The sequence below is a fragment of the Dasypus novemcinctus genome, chromosome 24, assembly GCF_030445035.2.
Source record: "Dasypus novemcinctus isolate mDasNov1 chromosome 24, mDasNov1.1.hap2, whole genome shotgun sequence".
In the NCBI taxonomy this organism is placed as follows: domain Eukaryota; kingdom Metazoa; phylum Chordata; class Mammalia; order Cingulata; family Dasypodidae; genus Dasypus; species Dasypus novemcinctus.
The window spans coordinates 47,592,215-47,618,941 of record NC_080696.1 but is presented as its reverse complement, the minus strand read 5'-3'; the positions used below and the strand labels follow the sequence as shown (position 1 = coordinate 47,618,941).

The following is a 26,727-nucleotide window of genomic DNA, read 5'->3' as shown; positions in this document are numbered from 1 at the left end:
ATGTAACTAGAAAATGACCTTGAATAAAAGGGTTAACTCGGAACAGCAGAATATCTCAGTCTACATATAATATCAAGAGTTAAAAATGCTTTTTGGCCTGAAGAAAAGGGGGAAATGGAAAGGACAAATGAATTTATATGGCTATGAGTCTCCAAAAAGAGCCTGAAGGTTATCAGAGGGGTTGCCCTTATGCACACCTGAGCAGAGCCCCAGAGACAGATAAAGTAGATACAACCCCAGGTATTGGTTCTCCTGAGAGCTACAGAGACCCACAGGTTCTATGGTCATTGCAGATGGAGTTCAGTGCCATTTCAGTTGTCCCTACTTTGGAGTTTGTGTTTCTGTGCAATGGAGCTGGACTTAGATGTGATCTTTGTCCACAAGTCTCTCCTGTTACTTTTAGTGGAACTGTAGTTGATGCTGGGATTTAATGTATACCCAGGGGACCCGAATCTCTGAACTGATCATGTGATAGCCAGGCCCTGAGCCTCAACAGACTTGCAACTCCTACACTCTGGTTTATTGGACTTACCCCACTCATCTAACATGGAGGTGAAGAAGGTCAACCACCACACCAGGGAGCCAAGACTGCCTACAACTGAAAGCAGGAGAATAGCATCTAGCATCCATATGGAATCTAAGGCCCCTCTTGATATAGATATGGAGTGGACACAACCGTTCTAAGGTCCACAGGATGGAGGAATAGAGTATGGATTAGAGTGGACTAACTGATATTCTATTCATGAACTATTGTGATTAGTAATTGAAGAAAATGTGGCATTGGTGTGGAGAAAGTGGCCATGGTGGCTGCTGGGAGTAGGGAGTGGGAGGAAGAGATGAGATGTGGGGGCGTTTTTGGGACTTGGAGTTGTCCTGGGTGGTTACTGGACCAGTAACAGTAACAGGGACAGTTACTGGACATTGTATGTCCTCCCATGGCCCACTGGGTGGAACGTGGGAGAGTGTGGGCTATGATGTGGACCACTGACCATGAGGTGCAGCGGTGCTCGGAGATGTATTCACCAAATGCAATGAATGTCTCATGATGATGGAGGAGATTTTTGTTATGGGGGGAGGAGTGGGGTGAGGGGGGTGGAGGGTATATGGGGACCTCATTTTTTGAATGTAATATTAAAAAAATAAATAAAGAAAAAAAAGAATCTATTTTGTTGGAGAAGGGTTTTCTAAGTATCATATTGAAGGTAGAAACTATAAAGAAGAACACAGATTTAGTTAAATAGAAAGTAAAGGCAGGGAAATGGACTTGGCCCAATGGATAGGGCATCCGCCTACGAAATGGGAGGTCTGAGATTCAAACTCCGGACCTCCTTGACCCGTGTGGAGCTGCCCCGTGCACAGCGCTGATGCGCGCAAGGAGTGCCATGCCACGCAGTGGTGTCCCCCACGTAGGGGAGCCCCACACGCAAGGAGAGCGTAAGGAGTGCAGCCCAGCACGAAAGAAAGTGCAGCCTGCTCAGGAATGGTGCCACACACATGGAGAGCTGATACAGCAAGATGACACAACAAAAAGAAACACAGATTCCCAGTGCCGCTGATAAGGATAGACGTGGTCACAGAAGAACACACAGCGAATGGACACCGAGAGCAGAAAATGGGGGGATTGGGAGGGGAAGGGGAGAGAAATAAATAAAAAATAAATCTTTAAAAAAAAGAAAGTAAAGGTCTTACATAGGAAAAAAAATAAACTACATGAAAAGGAAATGGTAAACTGGGAATAAATACATGCAACTTACATGACAAAGGTATAGTATTCTTAATATATAAAGAACTACATATAACGAATCAATAAAAATTTACAAATGTCCCCAGTAGAAGACAGGACAGAGTAAAAGAAAATGCGGGAGGTGGGTGTGGCTCAACCGATTGGGCTCCCATCTACCATATGGGAGGCCCTGGGTTAATTTCCTAGCACCTCCTTGTGAAGGCAAGTTGGCCTGCACCCGCGGAGAGCTGATGGCCTGCGCCTGCAGGGGGCTGATGGCCCACTCCCATGGAAAGCTGGCACAGTAAGATGATGCCACAAAGGGAAGCAAGCAGACACAGAAGAACGCGCAGTGAATGGACACAGAACAGACAGCAAGTGAGCGGCAAGGGGGAGAGATAAATAAATTTTTTAAAAAATCTTAAAAAAAAAAAAAGAAAATGTGAATCATAGGAGAGCGAGTTAAAGTGGACAGCTGCTGTGCCAGATAAGGTCTCATTGCTAGAGCAGATCAATAAGTTCTCAGATACATGGTACGTGGTCACTGATTTGGCAAGTGCATTCTTTTCTATTCCAGTTAGAAAAGAGGATCAGGAATAGTTTGCCTTCATGTGGGTCATACAACAATACTCTTACAATTTTGCCTCTGGGCTGTGCTGACTCTCCTGCCCTTGGTCAAAAAATAGCCTGAAGAGATCTGAGCATCCCAGAGGCCATCACACTGACCTTTGATGACATTGTCCCGACCAACAAGGGCATTCAAGAGGGTGGGAGATGCACCATATGAAGATTCAAGATTCCCAGACCTGCCACTTCCACGAAGTTCTCAGAGGTCCAGAGAAAGGAGCACACTAGGGACATCCCCTCCAAAGCAGAGAAAAATTTCTGCATCTTGCTTCTCCTACCATAAAAAAAGCAAGCAAGCGCTTGGCAGGCCTCTTTGGGTTCTGGAGGTCACACATTCCACACCTAAATATATGTTCTACCCCATATACAGGTGACCCAGAAAACTGCCAGCTTTGAGGGTGGCCCAGAACAGGAGAGGGCTCCACAGCAGGCCCAGCGTCAGTGCAAGCAGCCTGGCCACTTGGGCCCTTCAGTAAGGTAGGGCCTGCAGTGCTCTGGAGAAGTCTAAGCATAGTTTGCTGGTGGGTCCGTGCCAAAGTGGACGGTGACTCTATTATAGCAACATTCATGAGGGGCCTAGAAAGGGAGTAGAGAAGAAAAATCTTCTCAATGGGCGGGGCTGTGAGCACTGCACCTGATCATCCATGTGCATGGAAAGAGAAGTGGCCTAAGGTTTGTGGGCAGTGGACAATGGTCTGGCTTCCTGGTCAAGAGCATGAAAGTAAAAGAACTGGAAATCTGGAGAGAAGCTGGTTTGGGACAGAGCATGCAGGTGGTGGGTAGGAGTGGGTAGGAGTGAATCTCACGTTTTGCCAATCAAAAAGCATTCATGAGAGAAGAAGGGCTGAACCATCAAGTGGACAAAATGGCTCAGCCGTTAACATTAGGCAGCTTTCATCACCAGCCACCCAACAATGGCATTGGGCACACAAATGAACTCAGGAGCACAGAAATCCCCAGCAAATCTACCTTGTTCACCAAAGCTCAAGCGAGTAACTTTCTTCAGGGAACCAGTTCCCAATGTGTGTTGGCAGGAAGCGAAATACAGAGGCAAGTCACACAGAATTCTGCTTCTCCCAGCAGGAACACAGGAGTAGTGAGTGAGTGTCAAGTTCACAGGGCAGGTGAATGGGAGGGCTGGGGTGGTCCTGTATGCAAAAGCATAGGGGACTGAGGTCTGGGGTTCTTGAGGGAGAAGAGGAGACCTGGACGATGGGGTAGTGACCATCTCGGACTGACCCTCTGGCCCCAGGAGTTCAGCGCAGGGCCCCACACTCTGCTGTCACTCTGTGCCTTTGACCAAGACCCAATTCTCCTGGTCCAGCTGTTCCTGCTGCTACAGATGTCCTGCTTGAGGCTTTTCTGCCCAACCGCTCACACTATCTTCTCATGATTTCTGAGAATGGGCTTCACGGCTCACCCCTTACCTGATGCCCGTGCACACTCACACATAAGCAGCTGGCAGAACCTGCCTCCTGGTCACACAGAGGGCCTCATGTGTTCCCTTGCCTGGGGGTGGCCCTTCTTTGCATGGATTGCATTTTCTTCTGACTCTGCTTATGAGGATGAAGCATTCCACAATTTAAGGAAAGCTGTTGTCTTTCTGATCCCAGGCTGGGGACTGTCCTCCTGCCAGGTGTCTGACTCAACGCCTGAGCCAACAAGAGGCAGGAGAGGTTGAGAAGCTTCAGGAGCCACAGGCAGAGAGCTGGAACCCCGGGTTTCCCTGGGGGAAAGGTTGACAACTGTCACAGGTGCAATGGAATGCTCCAGAGGGCAGAGACACAAACGACAGTTCTGTGGGTCCTAAAATCAAAGAACTTGAGACTCAGCTGAAGATGACCACCGTCCAGGGGTGCTACGCATGCATCAGAATCACATCGCCTGGGGGCTGGTTAAAGTACAGGTTGGGGGAGGGTCCCACCCCAATTCAGTAGGTCTGGGGTGGGACCTGAGTGTCTGCATTTCTAACAAGTTCCCGGATGATGCTGAGCCTGCTCGTGCAAGGCCCACATTTTGAGAACCACTGGTGTAACAGATGCTGGGTGCCTGGGTGCCAGAAGCTCACCTTGGCCAGTGGGAGCCACCCGACCTAGGAGGGTCCGCATGAGCCCCCCTCCCACTGCAGCCTGTGATCAACGACCGACTCCCACCGCACACAGAGGCACAGGTGCTGGTCCCCTTGCCTCACGTTGGGCCCCACTCTGAGGTCTAATTCACACTGCAGAGCGCCCTGCGGGGTGAGGCGCGCCTCCCTCCCGTGCAGATCTGGATGCCACCCAGCATGTCTGATTTCCTCCGCACAGCAACGCCGTGAGGAAACTGTGGCGTGGAGAGGTGAGGCGGCTTGGCTGCGACCACACAGCTGAGCGCACACGTGGCCGACAGCGTGTGACCGCAGAGCCCTCCCTCCCTTCCCGCTGAGCTCTCCAGACCTGAGACTCTGACCCGCAACCCCTCGCCCTCCTAAAGTGCCCAGTCATGAGGCGTTTTATGGACACTCTCTCTCTTGATGCTCTCCAGCTCCCTGAGGTCATCCGACTGTTTCCATTCAACATCGGAAGAAAGCAGGACTTGCCCCACACATTGGTGAGTGACCAAGGCAGGACGCCGACCCCGGCTTTCTCACTCCTGGTCTCTCCATCTGTTTCTGGGATCACAGGAAGGACGGGCAATGGCTTATTGAGCGAGAGATTCCTCCAGGGGTCTGGTGTCCCAGGCCCAATAACGAGTTCGAAATACTCACCCCCAAATTCCTTTCCTTTCTCCTGGCTACCAAGAGTTTGGAGAATCAGCGACTGGGGGCTCTCTCCCCAAACTCTGTCTCAGCCAAGGGCTTTGACCAGCACCCACACTGGGTGGGGAGACAGGGGCGAGAGTCCCCACCTCCCAGTTCAGAAGCCCACGGCTGAGGGCTGGGGGAAGGGATGCTTCCGTACAATGCTGAGGGCACAAGGAACGAGGCTCCCGCTCTGCCACCAGCGCTTACGGCCATGTGACTCTGCATCAGCCACTTGCCCTTCTGATCTCAGAGACACATCTGTAAACTGAGCATGCTCCATCTCCTTCCCAAGATGATAGGAGGGTTAGATGAGCTATGGTGGGCTGCACCGTCACAGAATAGGCCATTTGGTCACCATCTGGATGACTCTCCAACACTGAAGGGGATGGCACTCTACAGTTTATGAAGTGTTTCCACAGGCAGCATTTATTTTTCATTCATTCAGTCGGTCAGTCCATCAGTCAATCAACAAACCCTTACCAGATGTCTGCAGAATCCCACATACGGGGCTAAGCGCCAGGACTATTTCATCACACTTTGATTCTCACAACCGTCCGGTGGAGTAGGTACCACCAGCTCCATCTTCCTTGGATCTTCACTCCATCTTTCAGAGAGGGAAAGCAACTTGCCCAAGATCACACCGTGGGGCAGAACAGGGTCCCCGAGCCGCAGGCTCCCAGTCACGCGACCTCGCTTTGGCACCACGCTGCCCCCATTACAGCCCCGGCCACGGCCCCAACCTGGCTCCTCCAGCAGGAGGCGCTTCTCCTCGGAACATTCCTGGCCCCTCGGCTCCAGGAGCGCACTGCTGCATGCTTCTGGAGATTTAATATTTAGATGGGCTTTATTTGTCTTGCTGCCTTGTATAAAGACTCAGGGTTCTAAATGGACAAAGCTGCAAAATGAGGGGAAGAAAGTGCACGAGACTGACTCTTTATTATCCAGCCAGAGCAGGGGGAAAATGACTCCAATAAATCTCAAGTTTTACGTGCTCCAGACCTTTTGTGAAGCCAGAGATGGTTTCTCAGCAAAGCCGGCGGTACATTAAAAGCTCATTTTCCCAAACATGGTACTGAATATGCACTCAGAGGCAAGAGCCATTAGGCCGAGTAACAGTAAAGCTGCAGCTGACAAATGCTGCTGCTGCGAGTCTCTCTGAATTCTCCCTCATGACTCGGGAGCAGGTCTCAGAGCTCTTATTCCACCAAGCCTGGCATCCCGCCCGGAATGGAAGTTAAATGCCCACCCCTTGCAGCCCTATGGCCGGGAGGTTACGGCTCCGATTAGAAGCCCAGCAAGGGGCGGTGGGGGTGGGAACCAGAGGGCAACCGAGCGATCATAAAACATGACGAACTCTTTTTGCAAATCCCAGGGGAAGGGACGATGGTTGGGCCTGAACTGGGAGGTCGGTGAGGTTGTGAGGTTTCCTTCTCTCAGGCTTCTGTCACTGACCTCTGATCCCAAAGGCCAAACCCAAGACCACTGCCTCCAGGGAGTCCTCCCTGCTACCACTCCTTTCTGAGCTCCCCCAGCACTTCGATGGTTCCTCGTTCGAAGCTCCAAGCACCTGGCATTTCATGCTGTGGTTATTTATGAACGTCAATGACAAGTGGGTCTCGATCTGGCTTGCTCACTTCCTTACTCATACGTTCATTCACTGCTCCTTTGCTCATTCATTTGAAGGCCATACAGGTCAGACCTTGAGCGCACAGCTGGGGAGAAAGTCTGCCCGGGTCCAAATCTTGGCACTCTCATCTGAGGGTTGTTGGCCGGATGCAAGTTATTTTACCTCTCCGTGCCTCCATTTTCTTACCTGTAAAATGGCAGTAATAATAGTACCTCCTTCTCAAAAGGATTAAATGAAATAAATATAAAGGGCTTACATGGGGGCCAGGCACATAGTAAGTGCTAAATAAATGTTAGCAGATGATTACAGCATAGAAAATCCACTTGCTCGTTTAGGATAAGGTCACTGAGAGGATATAGAGTCAAACAAGGTACGGTCCCAATCCTTCAGAGGCCAAGACAAAGAATCTGTGAGCACAGAGAGCATGAGCAGTGCTCCAAGGGGCTGGCTGGCACGGTTCTGTCCCCAGAGATGCTGCAGCTCCAACCTGGCTCCAGTCTGTGAGGCTGGGAGGCGACAGCCCACAGGGATGGCCAAACTGACCTCAAGGAGAACAGTGTTTACTGCTATCTGCCCCCCTGGTCCCCCGGGCTGTGAGTACTCCAGGGCATTATTGAATCTTCTCTGGCCTAAGTGCCACTCTGCAGGCAACTATTCACCCTATAGGCAGAGAGCACTGGACAGGGAGTCAGAGGCCCTGAGTTCAAGTTCCAGCTCTAGACATGAGGCCTGGCACAAGTCATCTCTCTTCTCCATTCAGATACTGAGAGTTATCTGTTTGCAAGGCCCTTTGCTTGATGCTAGTGCAGAGAAGGGTGTACAGCTCCAATTCAGCCTTCCAGCAGTCCCAGGCAAGTCACACAGATGGGCGCACACATGGACATCCACATATTTCCATGAAGTCAGACTGATCCCAACCTAGCTTACCATTTTTTTTTTTAATTTTTTTATTTTTTATTGACTTTGTAATAATATTACATTAAAAATATATATGTGAGGTCCCATTCAACCCCACCCCCCCACCCCCCCTCTCCCCCCCCCCCCCAACAACATTCGTTCCCATCATCATGACACATCCATTGGATTTGGTAAGTACATCTTTGGGCACCTCTGCACCTCATATACATTGGTTCACATCATGGCCCATACTCTCCTCTATTCCATCATGTAGGCCCTGTGAGGATTTACAATGTCCGGTGATTACCTCTGAAGCACCATCCAGGGCAGCTCTATGTCCCGAAGACGCCTCCACCTCTCATCTCTTCCTGCCTTTCCCCATACCCTTTGTCCATTATGTCCACTTTTCCCAATCCAATGCCACCTCTTCTATGTGGACACTGGATTGGTTGTGTCCATTGCACCTTTATGTCAAGAGGAGTTAGCTTACCATTTTGATATTTTGCGCATCGTGAATTTTTCACATTTATTTTGATTTTTTAAAATACTCTACGAAGTTATTAATTATCTTGATTCCTGAGGTTTTCGGTGCGCCCTTACCTTTCACGCCCAAGGCGAGTGCTTCACTTGCCTCACCCTGGTCCTGGCCCTGATCCAGAGCCTCGGGGAGAAGCCGCCTCGGGAGCTGGCCCTAGTGCAGGAGGAGGGGTTCACCAGGTGGAGGAGGGGCAAGAGCCTTCCAGGCAGAGAGGACTGCATGCAGTGGGGCTCAACTGGGGGCACTTTTGTCCCCCCAGAGGCATTTGGCAATGTCGAGGGACCTTTCTGCTTGCCACAACTGAGGGAGGGGTGCTGTTGGCATCTAACGGGTAGAGGTCAGGGGTGCCGCTGAATGCCTTACAATGCATGGGTCAGCCCCTACGACAGAGGCAGCTGGCCCCAAATATCCACAGTGCCGAGGATGAGAGACCAGGGGCTAAAGCACAAAGCGGCGAAGCATCACGGCACACGGCGGTACCTTGGGCTGATCCCTTCACCTCCCCAAGCCTCACTTTCCATATCTGAAAAATGGGGCTATTAGTGGCATCTACCCAGAGGGTTGCTGGGAGGATGCGATGGCACCTGTGAACAGCGGTGCTCCATAAATGCCATAGCCCCATCCCTTCCCGGTTTTGAACACGCCCCAAACTTTAGAGCAAACCTTTCTCCAAAGAGACAGCATCCCTGGGGTTCCAAAGAAAACTGGGACATGGAAAAGAACACGTTTTGTTCTTTTTCGACCTTTCTTGTAGGGAAAATTGAGTCTTATCTCTCAGCAAACGTGAGCCTGTTCATGGAGAGCTTGCCTGTGTGTCAGCTTATCACTGGCCTGAGTTTTAACTGGGAGTGAATTTTTATGACCAAGTTATAAACCTTTACAAAAGCCATCTTTAAACTAAGAGAAATGCTGACAGATTCTTAACTACTATAGCTACTAAATTAAGCATGAGGAATAGGGTGGGGAGGTTTATGAAAGAAAACAAAAGTGGCCTAAAAGAGTTAGCGGAGGTAAAATAATGTTCATTAAAAATAGAAAAACAAACACACACAAGAAAATCTTTTGTGTTCAACTTCACACTCGTACATCATAATGTTCCAGTAAAAGGCCATTTCCCCCTGAGATAATAAAAGAATTGAATTTTTCCTTATCGGTCATCTATTTTTCGAGCTGAAGCTATTACTCCCGCTCTGGGGTTGCTAGGCAACAAGAAATATTAATAGCAGCTTTTATTAGCTTAGCTTTTGCAGCCGAGTACCAGAATGAGAAAATGGGAAACATAAATGTGTTACATAAATCTTTCAACCTTTCAGAGCCTGTGTTAGTCTCTGTTTTCATAATGATTTATTGAAGTGATGGTTCATTTATGAGAAAAAGGAGTGCAGGATAAGAAAACGGAGCAGTCCCCTGTAGGAGTGTTTGAAAATAAATAATTATAGCAGGGGAGCAGAAGCTGTTGAAAGCCATTTTTCCCAGTTTTATAAAATGTAAAAAGACATATTTCTTTCACTTACTGCCCCTGAAAGCATGGGGAGGGGGTTTCATCTGGACTCTGCTGAATACAAAGAACGCCAGAGCTCTAGGTTATCCCCATCTAGGGCCCTCGGAGGACCCATTTGGGAGAACAGCCCCCCTTCCCTCTGTGATTGGTACTCTCAGAGGGAAATTAGATGAAACGTGGCACCCGGAAAAGCCCAAGCTGCAGGTGTCCCTGTGGAGCCCCTGCTTTTACTAAGATGGAGACTGCCCCTCACGGGCAGCCAAGAAGGGTGGGGTTGCGGGCTCTCCTTTCTTGGCAAGCGGTGGGACTGTGGATGCGGCTGTCCTGGAGAAACTCCCCCGCTCCGGCTTCCCACCCTAACCCCCAGCTGGGGCCTTCTCCCACTTCCCACAACCTCACAAACTCTGACCTGACTTTTCCAAAGCTCACTTCGTGGATATTCCTTTGGGTGAACTAGTCTGGCCATGGCCCCAGCAAAGCTACCTAGATCCCCAGCAGGTCAGGATGGACAGACTTAGATACAAGACTATAGACATCTAAACCCTGTTGATAAAATAAATTAATAAATAGAGTGGCTGACATTTTTTGAAATGTCTATTCTCTGCCAGGCACTGGCCTGAACACTTTACCTACATCATGTAAACCTCATGAGTTCCCACCAGGCAGGTGACATCACCTCCACTCTACAGGTGAAAACCTGAGCCGTGGGGAGGAGTCATCCCAGCTCTGGGTCACATGGTAGATAATAAACGGTGGAGCTAGGTTTTGACCTTAGGTCAGGCTGACCCCAGAGCTCAGGTTCCTAACCATTAGATGATTCTCTATGTCAGGGGTAAAAAAACACCTCACTAAAAATAAAACACAAACCAAAACATTATCAAAATAGATCACAAAAACAGCCACAACTTCTTTCCCTTCCTGCATCATACTCTTCTGCAATATGACTTTGCCACTTCTACCATCAAGAAGTGCAGTCTATTTCTCCACTCCCTCTGTCAGGGTTTGACCACGTGACTGTTTTGGGACATTAGCCAACATGATGCACGCAAAGGTTTAAAAGTGCCTACACACTGGGGCCTACTCTTTCTCGTTGCTCTTGGGAATCCTGTCCCCATCACCACATTTGAACAGGCCCAGGTCACCATGTGATGAGAGACCCATGGCCAAGTCATGCCCAACGCTTCCAGATGACATTTGGCCAAATGCTGAGATGTGGGTAAGGCCAACCCAGACCACCCCGTCCCAGCCAAGCTGTAGGCTGGCCCCAGGGCTAAGCCGAGCTTTTGCTTATCTACAGAGTTGTGAGAAATAAAAAAAAATCTCATTGTTTTAAGCCACTAAGGCTGAGTAGTTCGTTAACACAGCCAAAGCTAACAGAACTAATCTAAAACAAAACAAAAACAAAAACACGTTATGCATTAAAAACAAGAAAATGAATAGGTTGGACCAGGAGGTCTTTATTGCCCCTTGTGGCTCAGAAATTCAGAGGAAAAGGGTTGGGGGCTGCCTTGGGACCAGGAAGGGATCTCCTGGATCTCAGCTTCTAAGAATCAGAGATTGAACTTCCTGAGAGAGGAGGGGATAAAGCAGAGAAGGGGATGAGAGGGGAAGAGGAAATGGAGGGGAGATGTGAATAGGAACAGAAGGGGGGACTATCAGGAGGTATATTCAGGACCTCCCAGAGTCAGGAAAAGGTCCCACCCCAGGTTCTAAGCCCTGTTCCCAAGCTCCAGACCCCACCCCAGGTTCTAAGCCCTGCCCCAGACTCCCAGCCCTAACCCAGGGCTAACTCAGGCTCTCATGGGAACCATCTCGAAAGCAAGGGGATAAAGTAGCAACTAGGGTACTACCTGGTCTCCTGCCGAACAGACAACCCCAGGACTCTGATCTGGAGAGGCCCTTCACTTGGGTGGGAGATCCCTGGGTCATGAGCCCCAGCACGATCCATGCAGGGCAAGAACCAGTCTTGGCCAGATGCTCTGGGACATGGACCTAGAACACAAAGGACCTAAAGGAACCAGCCCAACACTCAGGATTTTGATCCACATTGAAGGAATTTGAGCTTCCCAGGCCAGAGGTGAAGGTGGTAGTGGAGGAGGGTCAATCCAACCCAAATCTCACACATTAGTCCAGAATGTCACAGCTGACCATGCAATTATGCCCATTTTCCTGTCTGTGAGTTCACCAGAACTGGAAGCTCAACCCCCTTTCCATAGATGGGAAAACTGAGACCAGTAGAGAAGTGACCTGTCCAAAGTCCCAGAAAAAACAAGAGCCAAAGCTGGGAGGAGAATGTGTAAATGCTTGAATGACGCCATCTTGGTTTTCATAGATGCTGGGACTAATACCACCCAATGAGCGGCTGGCTATCACCCAAATCATGGTGTTGACAAGGCCACACTTTCTCCCCAAAGCCTGCAGCGGGCTGGCACTGGCCTGCAACAATCCTTAGGGTTCCTTGGGGTGTGTCTCTGCCTCCCAGCATGTGGCCATCTCTCTGGCCTTGTGTCGTCTCTTCTGTTTTCACTGGCTTCTGGCTTTTCCCTTTGACTTTTTCTGATGGCACAGAATTTCCTCCCTTCATAAGGCTTTTAGTCATGCAGATTAAGCGCCACCTCAGAACTAATGACATCTTCCAAGGTCCTACATACAAATGGGTTGACACCCACAGGAAGGCGGATTAAGACTTGAGCATATCTTCTGTGGGGTACATGATCCAGTCCCCAACAGACACCATATGCTGCCCCTGTGCTAACTGAGGTCTACGACTAGACCACACAACCACAATGACGAGAGGACGCAGCTCAGGCAAACCTCATACATCGCCAGAATCTATGGCTTGTGCCAGAACTCATTTCCAGTCCCTGTCGCTACTTACCCAAGGCTCTCCTAGGAGTTTCTCTGGTCTGTAAAAGGAACTTGCCTGGGGAATGTCAAGCACTGTGCCTTTCCAGGATAATTCCTCTCCCAGGTAAGAAGGACCATAAGTGCAAACATATCCCAAGGACAACCCCAAATAAATGATTTCAGACTTAAAAGAAGCTGCTTAATAAATTCCACTCTTCTCGTTTCTTTGGATATTTTAGAAACTGATTTATACATACAATATCTCTCTCAAAATGAGACAATCAACACAGGATAAAATTATTGAGTTATGAAAATAGGGGTCAGATGGAGGTGCAGCACTTTAAATTAAACCGGCAAAATATATCTTTCATACTAAATTGACTCTTTTTGTCTTGGAAATGAATGTTTAATCAGTTAAGACAGAAGAATCCTTAAGAGAGAGAAGCCTCAAGCATATTTAAAGGAGCCAATTCCAATACTGTACAGACTCCTGCTAGCAGCAGAAAGGCTGATTCCCACGCATGCCCAGGAGGCGGAGTGGGCCAGGGCAGGGCACCAGAAGGGACCAGTGGCCTCTGGGATCAGAACCAAAGAGGGCCTGGCACTGATGACGTAGCTGCCGAATGCCCTGGGCCTCAGCTGCCTCTTACAGGGACGATCCTTGACACATGTCAGCTGGTGGAGATAGCTCCCAAGGCCCTGTGGCCATCAGGGCACCCTCTGTGCCCTCTGCCCTGCAGTCTGGCAGCTCCGTCCCTTTTTTTTTTTTTAAAGATTTATTTTTATTTAATTCCCCTCCCCTCCCCCGGTTGTCTTTTTGCTGCGTCTTGTTTCTTTGTCCGCTTCTGTTGTCATCAGCGGCACAGAAAGTGTGGGCGGTGCCATTCCTCGGCAGGCTGCTCCCTCCTTTGAGCTCGGCGGCTCTCCTTATGGGTGCACTCCTTGCGCGTGGGGCTCCCCTACGCGGGGGACACCCCTGCGTGGCGCGCGGCACTCCTTGCGCGCATCAGCACTGCGCATGGGCCAGCTCCACACGGGTCAAGGAGGCCCGAGGCTTGAACCGCGGACCTCCCATGTGGTAGACGGACGCCCTAACCACTGGGCCAAAGTCCGTTTCCCTAGCTCCGTCCCTTGATCGCCTGGCAAAACTGAGGGGTGGATGGTAGGTGGCAGAGCTGGGTTTGAATTCTGGTTTTCCTACTTATTGGCGGTATGACATCCCTTCATCCATAAAATATTTATAGAAGACACTATGCATCAGGCCATCACTCCCTCTATCTAGAAAATAATCCCACATCTGATCCAGGCCCCTGGTCTGGGCACACCGAGCAGCATGCACTGACCTTATCAGAGCATTTACTACATTTTTAGAAATGGCCACTTTGCCCGTCTCTCCATGTGCACTAGCAGTTTCTCAAAGGCTTCTCCTATGGCAGAGCCCAGAACAATGCCTGCTACCTAGGAAGCTCTTGGTAAAACGCTGTGGTCTCCCAGAGATATCAGGTCCTAATCCCTGGAGCCTGGAAATCTTACCTTATTTGGAAAAAGAGTCTCTGCAGATGTGATTGAGCTAAGGATTTTGAGGTGGGGAGATGATCCTGGATTATCCAGGTGGGCCCTAAATGCCACCCCAGGTCTCCTTTTAAGAGGGAGGCAGAGGGAGACTAGACAGACAGAGGGAAGGACAGGTGACCGTGGAGTGATGCAGCCCAAGCCAAGGAATGCCGGCAGTCCCCAGAGCTGGAAGAGGCAGGGCAGGTGCTCCCGTGGAGCTGGCACTGAGACCTTGCTGGCACCTCAGTTTTGGCCTGGAGCTTTGGATTTCAGAATTCTGGTCCCACGAACTGCGAGAGAATAAATCCCTATTGTTTTAAGTCATCAAGTTCATGGTAATTTGTTGCAGCAGCTACAGGAAACTAATATGATCATGACCTCCTAGAGCCTCCAGATCTTCATCCACAAGAGATTTTATAGAAACACCGACCTCACCCAGTTCTTGGAAGCATTACATGAGAAATCATCTGCAATGCCTTCTGTACAGTGTTTGACACCTAGCAGGTGCTGCCTCAAATTCCAGTATCATCCAGAGAGTGTGTGTCCGTGTGCACACACGTGTGCACACACCTACACACACCCTCCACCTTCGTCCCGCAGTTCAAAAAAAATTGTTTTTTACTTGTCTTTAAGGGTCCCCTGTCCCCCTCTGCCCAATTCCCGATGCAGGCAGATGTTCTCACATGGATTTCCCAGTTGGTCTAGCTGCCGTCCCCTGGGTAATACGGCTTGGCTTATCTTTCATTACATAACGAGGGAATAGAAAATTCAGTGAACCCTCACGACTCTAATGGAAGAATAAAGACTCTCTGAATTTGTGATGCATCTTAAATATGAGCTGGTTTTAAGGAAATCTGGAAAACGATGACAAAGTGCCTATTTGGACAGAGCCCAACACAAGCATTTCCTAGGAGGGGTCACTAGGGGGTCATCTTTGCTAAACAGATAACATGCTATGTAATTATCACAGCCATTACAGCCAGGTGGTCCTGCAAATGTACCTGGGAGTATTTGCCATCTGTTCCTTTAGGCAGATGAGACTTAAGGGAAAACACTGTAATTTGGTTACAGTGGGAATTTATTTTTATTACTAATCATAACAGCAGCAAATACTGACTGCTTACTCTCTGAGAGACATTTGCCAAGATGTCACAGACATTGTCCCAGAACCTCTGCAGCACAGTCCTGAGTAGGTCTTGTTACGATTCCCAGGACTAGAAACAGAAGCTTAGGGCTGGAGCCATGATTCGAACGTCAGTCTGTGGGACTGACCACTGCCCCACACCATCCAGATTAACCAATGGCCCCAACAGCCAGCAATGCTTACCCTGGCACTCACGGCCCCCGTGTCATACACCTGGCCTGCTCTTGCTTGTGTTACCGTAAATCCCGAAGTGGGATGGAGAGTCGAGAGAAGTGAGGCTTTTGCTATGAAAAGAACTGGGAAAGCAGTTAAGGAACGAGCAGTCCCACAGTGTGAGATGTAGAGGCTGAACTGTCAGGTCTCTCAGGGAGGGATGAGGAAGGAGAAGGCCTTCAAAACTGATGGGGCCAAATGGAAAATATCCCTCATGAGGTGGAGCATCAGTTTTCATTAACCTCTTTGTTAGAACCAGAATATCATAAAACGTGGCTCTTGAGTTGGCTTCCTCCCTCCCTCCTCTCCATCCAGTTCTTCTCACCTGGCTTCCAAAAACAAACCAAAAAACAACAAAAAACCCACTGTGATGTGGCTTGCCAAAATACGCAGAGTACAGCAGATTTTTTTAAGCAAGGAAATCTGGTGGTAGTAACTAAGAAGAGCACATGATCCATACAATTTAGTTATGGTTGTTAGGATAGACACTGCATGTCCTAAGGTCCCAGGCATTTGCTAGAACCGGGTCACAAATTTGTCTGTGGTCTCTGAGCAGCCACTGCAGAGAAACATGCCCTCCCCAGCACCGCAGGATTCTAATGGCAAAATCAATCAAGTGGCCCTTTCTTCACTGCCACAGGTGCATCTGTGATCCAATCTGGCAAAATCAAGGATGGTTTCCTCCTGGACATGGTGCTTGGTCCAGTGAAGCTGGATGACCAGCCCAAACTGTCAGGGAAGACGGGGCTGCCAGCACCCATTACACCTCCCATATGGATGGAGTTTATCCATGATCTGAAGACAGGGCTGGGGCCCTAATCATACTCAGAGCTCCTGGATCCACCTGTATCTGAAACCCTTTGTCCGCCCTTGGATATTTCCATCTATTTTGCTTAAGCTACTTTGAGGTCAGTTCCTGGAGTTTAGGAATGAATTTAGGAGTCATGACAAGTATGTAACACTAACTGTGAAGAAAAAAGCAAAAAATAAAATTGAGAAACAAAATCCACAAACCACAGTTGTTTCAAAGTACTAGGATTGACCTAGGGAAGTGTTTCTACTGTACAAAAAAAGGTCCAGATTTTTCTACAGCTCTTGCTTTAAATCAGACCTCTCCTTAGCATGGCTCTTTATAACACAGGCTCTGCTGAGCTCTTCCAGCTCCTCCTTCCCTGTCTCCCTTCTTCCTTGGCTCCAGGTCCTTCCTCTCCAGTGAAATAAAAGAAGGAACCATGTGCCGTCCCCAAGCACCGCGTGCCCTCCTGCCTCCTGCTTTGGTGCATGCTGTTCCCCAGGCCCGAGGGTTCCTTCCTGCCTTTGTTCTGCCAACTTTCGACTTACTGCCCAGATTTCAACTCAGTCATCACGTTCTTCCATGCACCTTAAGCAAGACACGACTAAAAAATAACAACAATGAGTCCATTTATATGACTTGTCCAGAAAGGTAAACCTACAGCAGGGACTCTTACCAAGGGGTCTGTGAACCTGAATTGAAACTCAAAAAAACATAATTCTCGTGGGACGTGTTGGTGTAGGTTTGACGCATTTAATTAAATAATACACAGTACAGTGTGTACTTAGGAAGGGGTCACCTGACTGGCAAAGGGGTCCGTGGAACAAAAAGGTTCAGAACCCCTGACCTAGAGAGACAGAAAGTTCATTAATAGCTACCTAGGGCTGGGGCGGTGGAGTAATTAGGGGATGAGTGGTCAAGGATATGGGTTTCTTTTGGGGACAATGAAAATGTTCAAAATTAACTGTGGTGATGATTGCACAACTCTGTGAATATACTAAAGCCACTGAATTGTCCAGTTTAAGTGGGTGAATTTTATGGTATGTGAATTGTATCTCAATACAAATGTTAAAAATAAAAGTAAAAAAAAAATGAGATTATACTGTCTAAAAAAATAATAATTTCAAGATACTGTACACGGACCTCGAGAAGTGAGCAGTGTGAAGACCTTAAATTTCCCTCCACGGCCACCCAAGGGCACTGCAGGCCCCCAGGCAAGCAACCAACGGCACCTAGACCCTGCCCACGAGTGGAGGGTCTGGGCCTCACCAAGGCCCTGGCCCCCTATTCTCTTCTCAACCCCCTTCCCTGCAGTACCCAACAGCCCCCGAGGCGTGTGGGTCCCACAGCGGGTGACGGCGACTCACCGTGGGCAGCTGGCCGGACAACAGGTGGCTGTCCTGGGCCAGCATGTTGGACACCATGATGGCCGGCAGGTCCATGGCCTGGTAGGAGTAAGCGGGGAGCAGACCGTTGGGCGTGAGGCCGTGGCACAGCGGGTGGTAGCTGGCGTCGTGGTCCCCCAGGTGCAGGAGGGCTGGCTCGGGCAGGTTGGGAGGTGTTATCGGGGGGATCTCATAGTCCTCGTTGCTCTCGTTCTGGCTGTTGTAGCTCTACAAGGTCAAAAGGACACGTTGTCTGGGGTCAGTGTCTTACGACTGCAGGACAGGCTCAGTGGCACCAGTCACAGCCACGGCAATAACGACAGCACCCCCTCGGCAAAGGAGAGGAGGCAGAGGGTCAGGGTAAGCCCCTGCCTCTGCCGGGCCATGGCCCCAGACGGAGGCCTCCTCTCTGCATACGACAACCTGCTCTCCCGGAGTCACCAGCCTGGTACGGACCCAGCTGACCCACAACGTCCCCCTGCTGCTGGGGCTGCAGCAGCCTCTTCAAGGAGCTGCCAGGCTTCTGGTGCCTGCCCCTGTCCTCTGTCCACCCTGCTCCCAGGGCAGCCACCTCCTAAAATAAATACACTTGGAACACTTTGTAGGATATCTCTACTGTGGGGAAGGAAAGGGGGGGAAAGAAAAAGACAAGGGAAAAATCTCCAAACATCTTAACATGGTACCCAAGGGTGATGACAATGCTTTTTGGATTATAGTTTGATGCATTTTGGTGCATATATGTGGGCGCTAAGGTAATTTTGCCCTTACATGCATCTCCTCCAAGACAAGGGACCCATAAGTCAAATTATATAATTTTGTGGTCAAGGATATGAGTGCTACAGGATTTGGGGAAGAGAGATTGCTGTAGGGGGGCGGTGAGGGGAGGCAGGGGGAGTAGTTCGTAGGTAATCAGAAACGTGGGGTGGGGGAGGAGGACAGCAAGCCCCTTGTGCCCTTCTATGCCAGGCACCTGGATGGTAAAACCCAACCCCAGCTGAGAACCCAACCTTCCACCGCCTCTGCTAGGCCTCTGATGCCATTGGGAACTGCTCCACATTCTCTTAAGACTTTCAGTGTCTCCTAAGTCTTCACTCTTTCTCTCCTTTGCTCTTAGCAGAGGACCTAGGGAAAGCAGAAAGTATCTCCAACAACAGCCTGACCCCAAAACTAGAATCTGCCTACTCGGTGCCCCTCTCCTCCTGCTGGGAGAGCGGAAGTGCCATCTCTCCTTCCTAAGGCCAATGTCCCCACCCCTCCCTCTGCCCTGTGGACCTCGGTGAGCCCAAGAATCGTCCCTGCTTCTCAGTCTTCGGCCTGCCCTCCGCTGGGCCACTCCCAGCTGTGTTTAGATGTGCTCAGCTCCTTCTGGTCTGAACAGTTCCCCAGCCCTGTCCAGCGACCCCTCTCCAGTCCTGCAAGGCTGGCCTCCCCCCCGTCCCTCTCCATTTGCCCATGAACTCCACGGTCCACTGCGCTCTGCCTCCTCCGCCCCGATGCCCTCACCAGCCAGTGATGTCCATGTCACCAACCCCAGCAGGCCTTGTTCCGCCCGCATCTCGCTTGTCCTCTCAGCAGCGCTCAGGGGCTGCTCCCTTCCTTCATTTGGAAGGCCCCTCCTCAGCCTCACACCCTCCTGTTACCTGCCGTCCCCCTGCTTCTCCTTCTCCTTGGTCCCCATGTCCCCCTTCATGTTGGAGTGTCTCCAGGCTCAGTCCTGAGCCTTCCTCTCCCTGCCACGGCCCCACCAGGTGCGCCTCACCCAGTCTCAGCTCTGGTTCCCATCTCGGTGCCCACGTTGACACCGCCCTGAACGCCCCCTCGGTGCTCCCACTGGATGTCTCACAAGCATCTCCAGGTCAACAGGCCCACAGCGGCAGTCACCCCCCTGCCTGCACCCACGCCTCCCTCAGCTGGTCCTTGTGTCTAGAAAATGACCCTATTCCCCCATCCAGCCACAAACTTGGGAGTCCCCTTCTCTCACTCCCTTAGTCACCCCTCAAATCCAAGGAAGCCCCTCCAAAATGTCATTCAAACCTGTCCACTTCTCTCCGTCCCCACTGCCACTGTCCCCGTCCAGGCCACCTCCGTCTCTCACCTGGACAACTGCAATGGTCTCCTCACTGGTCTCCCCAGAGCCCAATCTTGTCCTCTCTCCCCCCCATCTGTTTCCTTTATGCAAGCAGAGGGGTCTTTATCAAGACGATCATCTCACCGTGTCACTCCCTGCCTTTAAAACGCCCTGGTGCTCCCCACGGCCCTCAGGAGAGGTTCAAAGTCCCAAACTTGGCGCTGAAACTCCTCGCACGGCCTGGCCCCTATCACTCTGGCCACAGTCATCTTTCCTGCCTCGGGGCTCTCACAAATGCTTTTCCCTCTGCCAGGAACGCTGTGCCCACCATACCCTCTCCTTCATCTGGCTCATTCCTAGTTGTCCCTCACCAATAGGTTTGGTTTAAATGTCTTTCCTCAAACTCTCCAGAGTAGATCAGAGCCCATTATACACCCCTGCGTGGCCCTGCACTTCCCCTGGGAAGCACTCATAAAACCTGCCGTTAACCGTCTGGTGTAGCTCTTTTTAACGTGAGTTCTGCCAGGCGAGACCTTGTTCCTTGTTATGCTTTCCACTGTACCCCTAACGCTTAGGTCAGAACTGGCACAGAGTGGTACTCAAAAGTAATTAACTGGGCGGATGAATGAGCAGGTCCTAGGGCAGATGCTCTATGGCAGGGACAGGACGTTGTCGTGGTTAAGGTGGCCTGGGTTTGAATCTCGGCTTTCCCACTTAGGAGCCATGTGTGACCTTGAGCAAGTTACTTAAGCTCTCTGCCTCAGTTTCCTCATCTGAGAAAAAGAGGGCCATAACAGTTATGTATCCACAGAGTTGTTGTAAATCGTAAATGAGTTAAGAAACATAAATTGCTCAGGACCTGCCAGGTCCATAGCCAGCCGCGCAGCACCAGCGCTGCTACCACCGTCCTTGCCTTGAGTTTCAGAGCAGGGAAGGGACTTCCCCAAGGACACACAGCAAGTAAATTGCAGCACACTGGCTCAGCATCCTTCCTCATTTTCCCCACTGTGCATGTTCCTCACTCCTTACACCACAGCTCTGTGAGGTCTATTTTTAGCCTGACCCCCAAGATGGGTTAAGGGAAATTGCCTTTTGGTGCCAATCCTCGACGGGTATCCTATTACCCAGAAAGCAGAGTCCCACTGCCAGCCTTCCTGCCAAGAGTCGCCTCATCCAGGAAGCCTTCCCCAACCTTCCTTCCCGTCCTAAGGCAAGACCTTCCTCCACTGACACCCCTCTGTGGCCCTGGTGTGTGCCCCCAGAGTATTCACTCCCACCTGCGGTTACTTTGTGACCCTTCACTTGCCTTTTGCTGGTGCTGCCCCTAACCTAGGCCCAGGCTCAGGAGAGCAGGGGATAAGTCTGTCTTGTCACCAGGGTCTAGCACAGTGCCTGGCACATAGTCGGTGCTCAGTATGAACACGCTGAATGAACATATGAAATGGGGAGGGTGCCCCCAGGCTCTAGGTGTAGATGGCACTAGGGTTTCCTGTCTGTCCCTCCTCTCAGACTGTAAGTCTTTCAGCCACTTATTGTTCACATCTTTCCTGGCTGCCCTCGTGCCCCCAGCACCCGGACAGGTGCTGGCACATAGTAGGTGCCCAGTGACTCCTAAATGAATGCATGGGCCCATTCTTTACAGTTAAAAAACCAAAACCTCAACACACGGGATTCCACCCAATCAACCAGAAGCCTTTTGAGAAAATAAGCATATGTTGTATCAAAATATTGGAATGACACAATTATGACAATTCATTTAAAGAGGCAATTAGCACACTTAAAAATAACCAAACCTGCAAACACGAATTTGTTCTTCTCCAAATGCAATCAAATCCTAAATGCACGACACCTGAACATCAACTCATCCTGCTATTAATTCATACTAAGTACCTACTGTGTGTCAGTAGGTACTGGACTGGCCGTTTCCACACACATTCTCCATTTAATCCACTTAAGTTCTGCAAAGAAGTGACTATTACTTCTATTTTGCTGACAAACAAGACAAAGCTTAGAGAGTGGAGGTCACACAGCTACTAAGTCTTAGGATTCAAACCCAGGCCTTGTGGCTCTGAAGCCAGCACTTTCCACTCTAAGTCAGGTGTCTCTTCAAGATCATATTCCAAACTCCCCGTAATTAAGAGATTCATCACTCAGTGGTGCTAATTTGCTCTCTGCCCACTGGTGTCTTCATGAAAATAAAGAAAGATGTCAAGTTGTAAGCACTCTAGAAATGAAAAATACTGGAAAATCTTATGAAATTAGGAAATCTTCTTGAAAACGTAGTCTCGGATACGTCCGCCCGTTCTTTCTCAAACCCACGCCAATCACATTTACATCCCACCCTCCAACAAAACTGCTTGGGAAAGTCGCCAATGAACTGTTACTAAACCCAGTGGTCATTTCTCAGCCTTCATCTGACCATCTGACCTGACCTTCGCAGTGACGTAAATGGTCACTTCCTTCTCCTGGGAACACATTTCTTCACTTGGCTTCTGAGACCCCACAGGGTTGACCTTCCTCCATCATGGGCCATTTCTCCTCCTCCTCCTCTAGTGGCCCTGTTCTTCCCTCAACCCATCAAGACACGTGGCCCAGAGCCCACACCGCAGACCTCTTCTCTAAACCCGCGCACTCCCGGGCTGAGCTGGTCCTGTCCCGCGGCTTCAATGCCATCTCCAGAGGCCGCTGACTCCCCAGTTCGTATCTCCAGCCCAGGTCTCTCCCTGAACCAGCCCACTGTTATTTGACATCTCTGGGTTTTAACAGACATCACAAACTTAATGTATCCAAAAGAGGACCTGCTCCTCACACAGTCTTCTCCACCTCAGCTAATGGCAACTCTATCCTTCAGTTGCTGAGGCAACCTGACTCCTCACTCTCTCTCACACCCTACACCAAATCCAGCAGGAAATACTATTGGTTCCACCTTCAAAATAAATCCAAGAGGTCACCAACATGGTCCAAGTCAGCACTGTCTTTCCGCCCCCTCCCCGCTACGGTCTGGTCTTCTGCAGTGGCAAGATCATCCTGGTCAGAGGTAAGGTCATGCTACTCCTCTGTTCACACCCCTTCAGTGGTCCCTTGTAGCTCAGAGTAAGGTCCTTATAATGGTCTCTTCCATTGTGCTACCTGGTCCAGTCCTCCCACTTCCACCTCTCTGGTGTCATCTACTACTACTCTCCTTGCTCATGCCACCCCAGCCATACTAGGCACGCTTTTGCCTAAGAGTCTTTGCTGTTGCCTCTCTCTAGCATGCTCTTCTTGCAAATATCCATGCAGCTCGCTCCTTTGTCCCTTCTAGTCTTGACTCAAAGGGCATCTTCTCCGTGAGGTCTATCCTCACTATTCAATTGAAAATCGCAAACCATCAGCCCTAGTGCATTTGCTTTATCACTTATCACCATCTAAAATCTATACATTTATTTATTATGTCCATTATTTGTTATGTCTCATCCCACTAGAATGTCAGCTCCATGAAGGAGGGAGATTTTCATCTGTTTTGTTCACTGCCATATCCCCAGTTCCTAGATCTCTGCCTGGAATGTAGTGAGCACTCAATTTGCTGAATGAATGAACAAATAAATGATTCACCAAATGACAGAAGAAAGAATGGTGAGAAAATTAACTGATGGAGAGTTAGGAATGTTCCCTCTCCCAGGAATTCCAGAGGGGAACTTACCCTTCTCTGACTCAGGGAAAGCCACTGGTTGTTTGAGTCAGTCCAGTATTCTTCCCTTCCAGGAACTGGTGCCTGGAAAACAGTAACTAATAGTCTATTCTTTTTTGTGTGGGTGGCAGTCGCACTGAGGCAAATGGCAAGGCTGAGAAAAGGGGAGATACCAACAAACAGGAAGGGAGAACTCCCTTGCCATGCAGTGATGCGTTATGAGACCACTAGTGCCATCTTCTCCCTCAGTTGCTCCACGGGAATAAGAGTAAAGCAATACGGCTAGAGTGGAAGGAGTGTGAAGTACACACAATGACCAGAAGCCTGTTACAGTGATAAGCTTATGTTCTATCAAATAACCCTAATAAACTCATTCTCTTATCACATTAAAATGAGAAATTATTAATAAAGAATTCAACAGGAAAGTAAAAAGTATTATTTTAAACAATCCTTTCTGAAAAAGTGCTCAAAGTTAGAACCTAGAGAATGAAAAGTGAACACAAGAAAGGGAGTCTAGAAAGAGCAGTGAGCTAAAAGGAACACTCCAACTTATATTCATTCAACATAGCTGCTGATAAGGTGACTGTGGACTTTTTTTTTTTTTTTCCTGTGTGTTCTTTTGTGACTGCTTCTATCCTTATCAGCGGCACCGAAAATCTGTGTTTCTTTTTGTTGCATCATCTTGTTGTGTCAGCTCTCTGTGTGTGTGGCATCATTCTTGGGCAGGCTGCACTTTCTTTCGTGCTGGGCGGCTCTTCTTACAGGGCGCACTCCTTGTGCGTGGGGCTCCCCTATGCGGGGGACACCCCTGCGTGGCAGGGCACTCCTTGCGTGCATCAGCACTGCATGTGGGCCAGCTCCACATGGGTCAAGGAGGCCCGGGGTTTGAACCGCGGACCTCCCATGTGGTAGACGGACACCCTATCCATTGGGCCAAGTCCCCTTCCCGTGACTGTGGACTTTAACACGGTTGTTGAGTAAGGATTCCTAATAGAAGTAGAGGATTATAATATGATACAATATAATATAATGATACCAAAGTAAATAGCTAGAGGATTTCATCTAGAAGCTGGGTCATCCTTAATGGAGGAGATTATGGATAATGATTCATTATTTGTGTTGTCAGGAAAATATAAGCTTAAATATGTTTGTCGTAATTTTAAGGGTAAATCATTCATTATATAGAAATGATTGAAAGAACAAAAAAAGAAAAAAGGAAATAGAACTTGATCAACCTAACAAAAACCTGAAAAAAAAAATAGAAATGAATGATGAAGCATGATAATGTACAAGTCCTACCTGAGAGGACAGACAGTATTATGACTAAATATGATTAATCCCAATAAATATGAATGATTTAAACTCCTTTATTAAAAGATTAAAAATTAATATTTTGGTAAAAATTAATGAACCTGGCCATAGGGCATTTATAATAACAATGCCTAAAATAAAATTACACCAAAGATTAAAAATAAAGAGAGGGTCGCAGATGTAGCTCAGTGGTTGAGTGCCTGTCTCCTACGTATGAGGTCCCAGGTTTAATCCTCAGCACCTCCTGAAAAAATTAAAATAAAATAAAATAAAAATAAAGATATGCCAGGCAAATATAAAGCAGAAATACAAAATTAATAACACATTAAATACAACTCAGGGCAAAAAGTATTAAAGAGACCAAGAGAAATATTAAGTTGAAACAGATATAATTCACTAACAAGAAACAATACATAGACACTTTTATATAGAGTGATAATCTGCAGAAATATAAAACATAAAAATTGTTTAGCGGTACAAAGAGCATTTAATGAAACCATAATCATAATGAGATACTTCAAGTGTTAAACACACCTCTTCAGAAAGTGACAAATCAGATAGAAATGAGTAAGGATGGAGAAAGATTTGAACAGCACAATTTACCCTCTTGACATGTCCCAACATTTAAAGAATACATATTCATTTCAAATGTCTGTGGAATACTTGGAAAAATGACCTTGGACTAGCTACAAAGATAACCTCAAACTTTCTAAAAGGTAGAAATGATATAGACCATATTCCAAACACACTAACCTAGTTATTAACAAAACCCAAAAAAAGATAGGGAGAGAGGAAAGGAAGGCAGCCCTCTGAAATACTGGGATACTTGAAGAATAATCTTCTAAATAACTTTTGGTTTAAAGGTGAGATCACAACTGAAACTACAGACATTAAGAACACTATCTGACAGAAGCTATGGGAGGTTAGTGATGGAAAATTGGTAACTTTTCCCCTAATTAACTTATTGGAGAGCATGAGAGACAAAATGAATGAACTCAGCACTAAACTCAAGAACCTAGAATAGGATAATGAAATAAACCAAAATCCCATGGAAAAAGTGATAAAATAGAAAATAACTTTTAGATAAGAATTATAAGTAAGAGCTGGTTCTTTGAAAAGGCTAAAAAATAGCCCCCCCCCCAATAAAAATAGGGTACTGAAAAAGGAACAAAAAAATTATTGACTCCTTGAAAGTCATTGAGAATTCCTCCGTAATGCAGTATAAGAACAATTTGGTAAATGTTTATCTTCTGCTCACTAATTCTGCTGTTTAAATCTTCTAAATAACTATTAGTTATTTTTCTGCTTGATCTGTCAAATTCTGAGAGAGGTAGGTTAAATATTTCCAACAAGATTGTGATTTTATCAATTTCTTCTTGTATTTTTGTCCATTTTGCTTCATATATTTCAAAGCTATTTTGTTAGGTATAAACAAATTATTTATTATTGTATCTTCCTGGTGAGGTGTTACTTTCATCATTCAGTGGTTTCCTATTTTACCCCAGTTAGTACTTACTACAAGGCTGCCAGATTGACATTTTGACTATCAATCTCTATCATCCACTCCAATGCCTTGTAAGACAGACTCCTTGAGAAGAATCTGTAGGAGCAGAGGGCAACTTGACTTTTCTCCCATCCATGCCCTCCACCCTTAAGTCAAATAGGAAAGCTCCCAGTAAGGCAGCCAGTTCAACCCAAAAGGGAAAGTTGCACTTTACTCCCTGGTGAAGCCTGTTGAGAAAGAATTCTCTGGAGGATACAACTCAACTCATGTCCCCAAGAGTTGAGACGCTTATGAGGATACAACTAGTACCTGCCTCTCCGTGGGAGATTTTGGAAGGTGGGAGGGTAGTTGCCACTACCTACAACGGCAGGACAAGGAGAGGGAGAACACAGTCTGCATGTTTGTGATTTGGCAAGGCATGGAGGTGGGCATTTCTGGGAGCAAGGGAATGCCTGAGAAGAGAGCTAGAGGGGCCCACCCAAGAAGGTCATCTGATAGGGCAAGGGGACTTCAGCAATAGCAGGAATGCCACAGGTGTACCAGCTG

The 26,727-nt window shown here is 48.4% G+C and overlaps 1 protein-coding gene across 2 annotated transcripts in view; it reads right to left on the bottom strand.

Moving 5' to 3' along the window:
* TOX2 (TOX high mobility group box family member 2) overlaps positions 1–26,727 on the bottom strand; it is a 146,359-nt gene that overhangs the window by 34,837 nt on the left and 84,795 nt on the right. For both annotated transcript variants that reach the window (XM_058287125.1, XM_071211724.1), the window contains exon 3: positions 17,614–17,859. In XM_058287125.1, the coding sequence (XP_058143108.1) occupies positions 17,614–17,859 (246 nt within the window). The remainder of the gene's footprint in view (positions 1–17,613; positions 17,860–26,727) is intronic.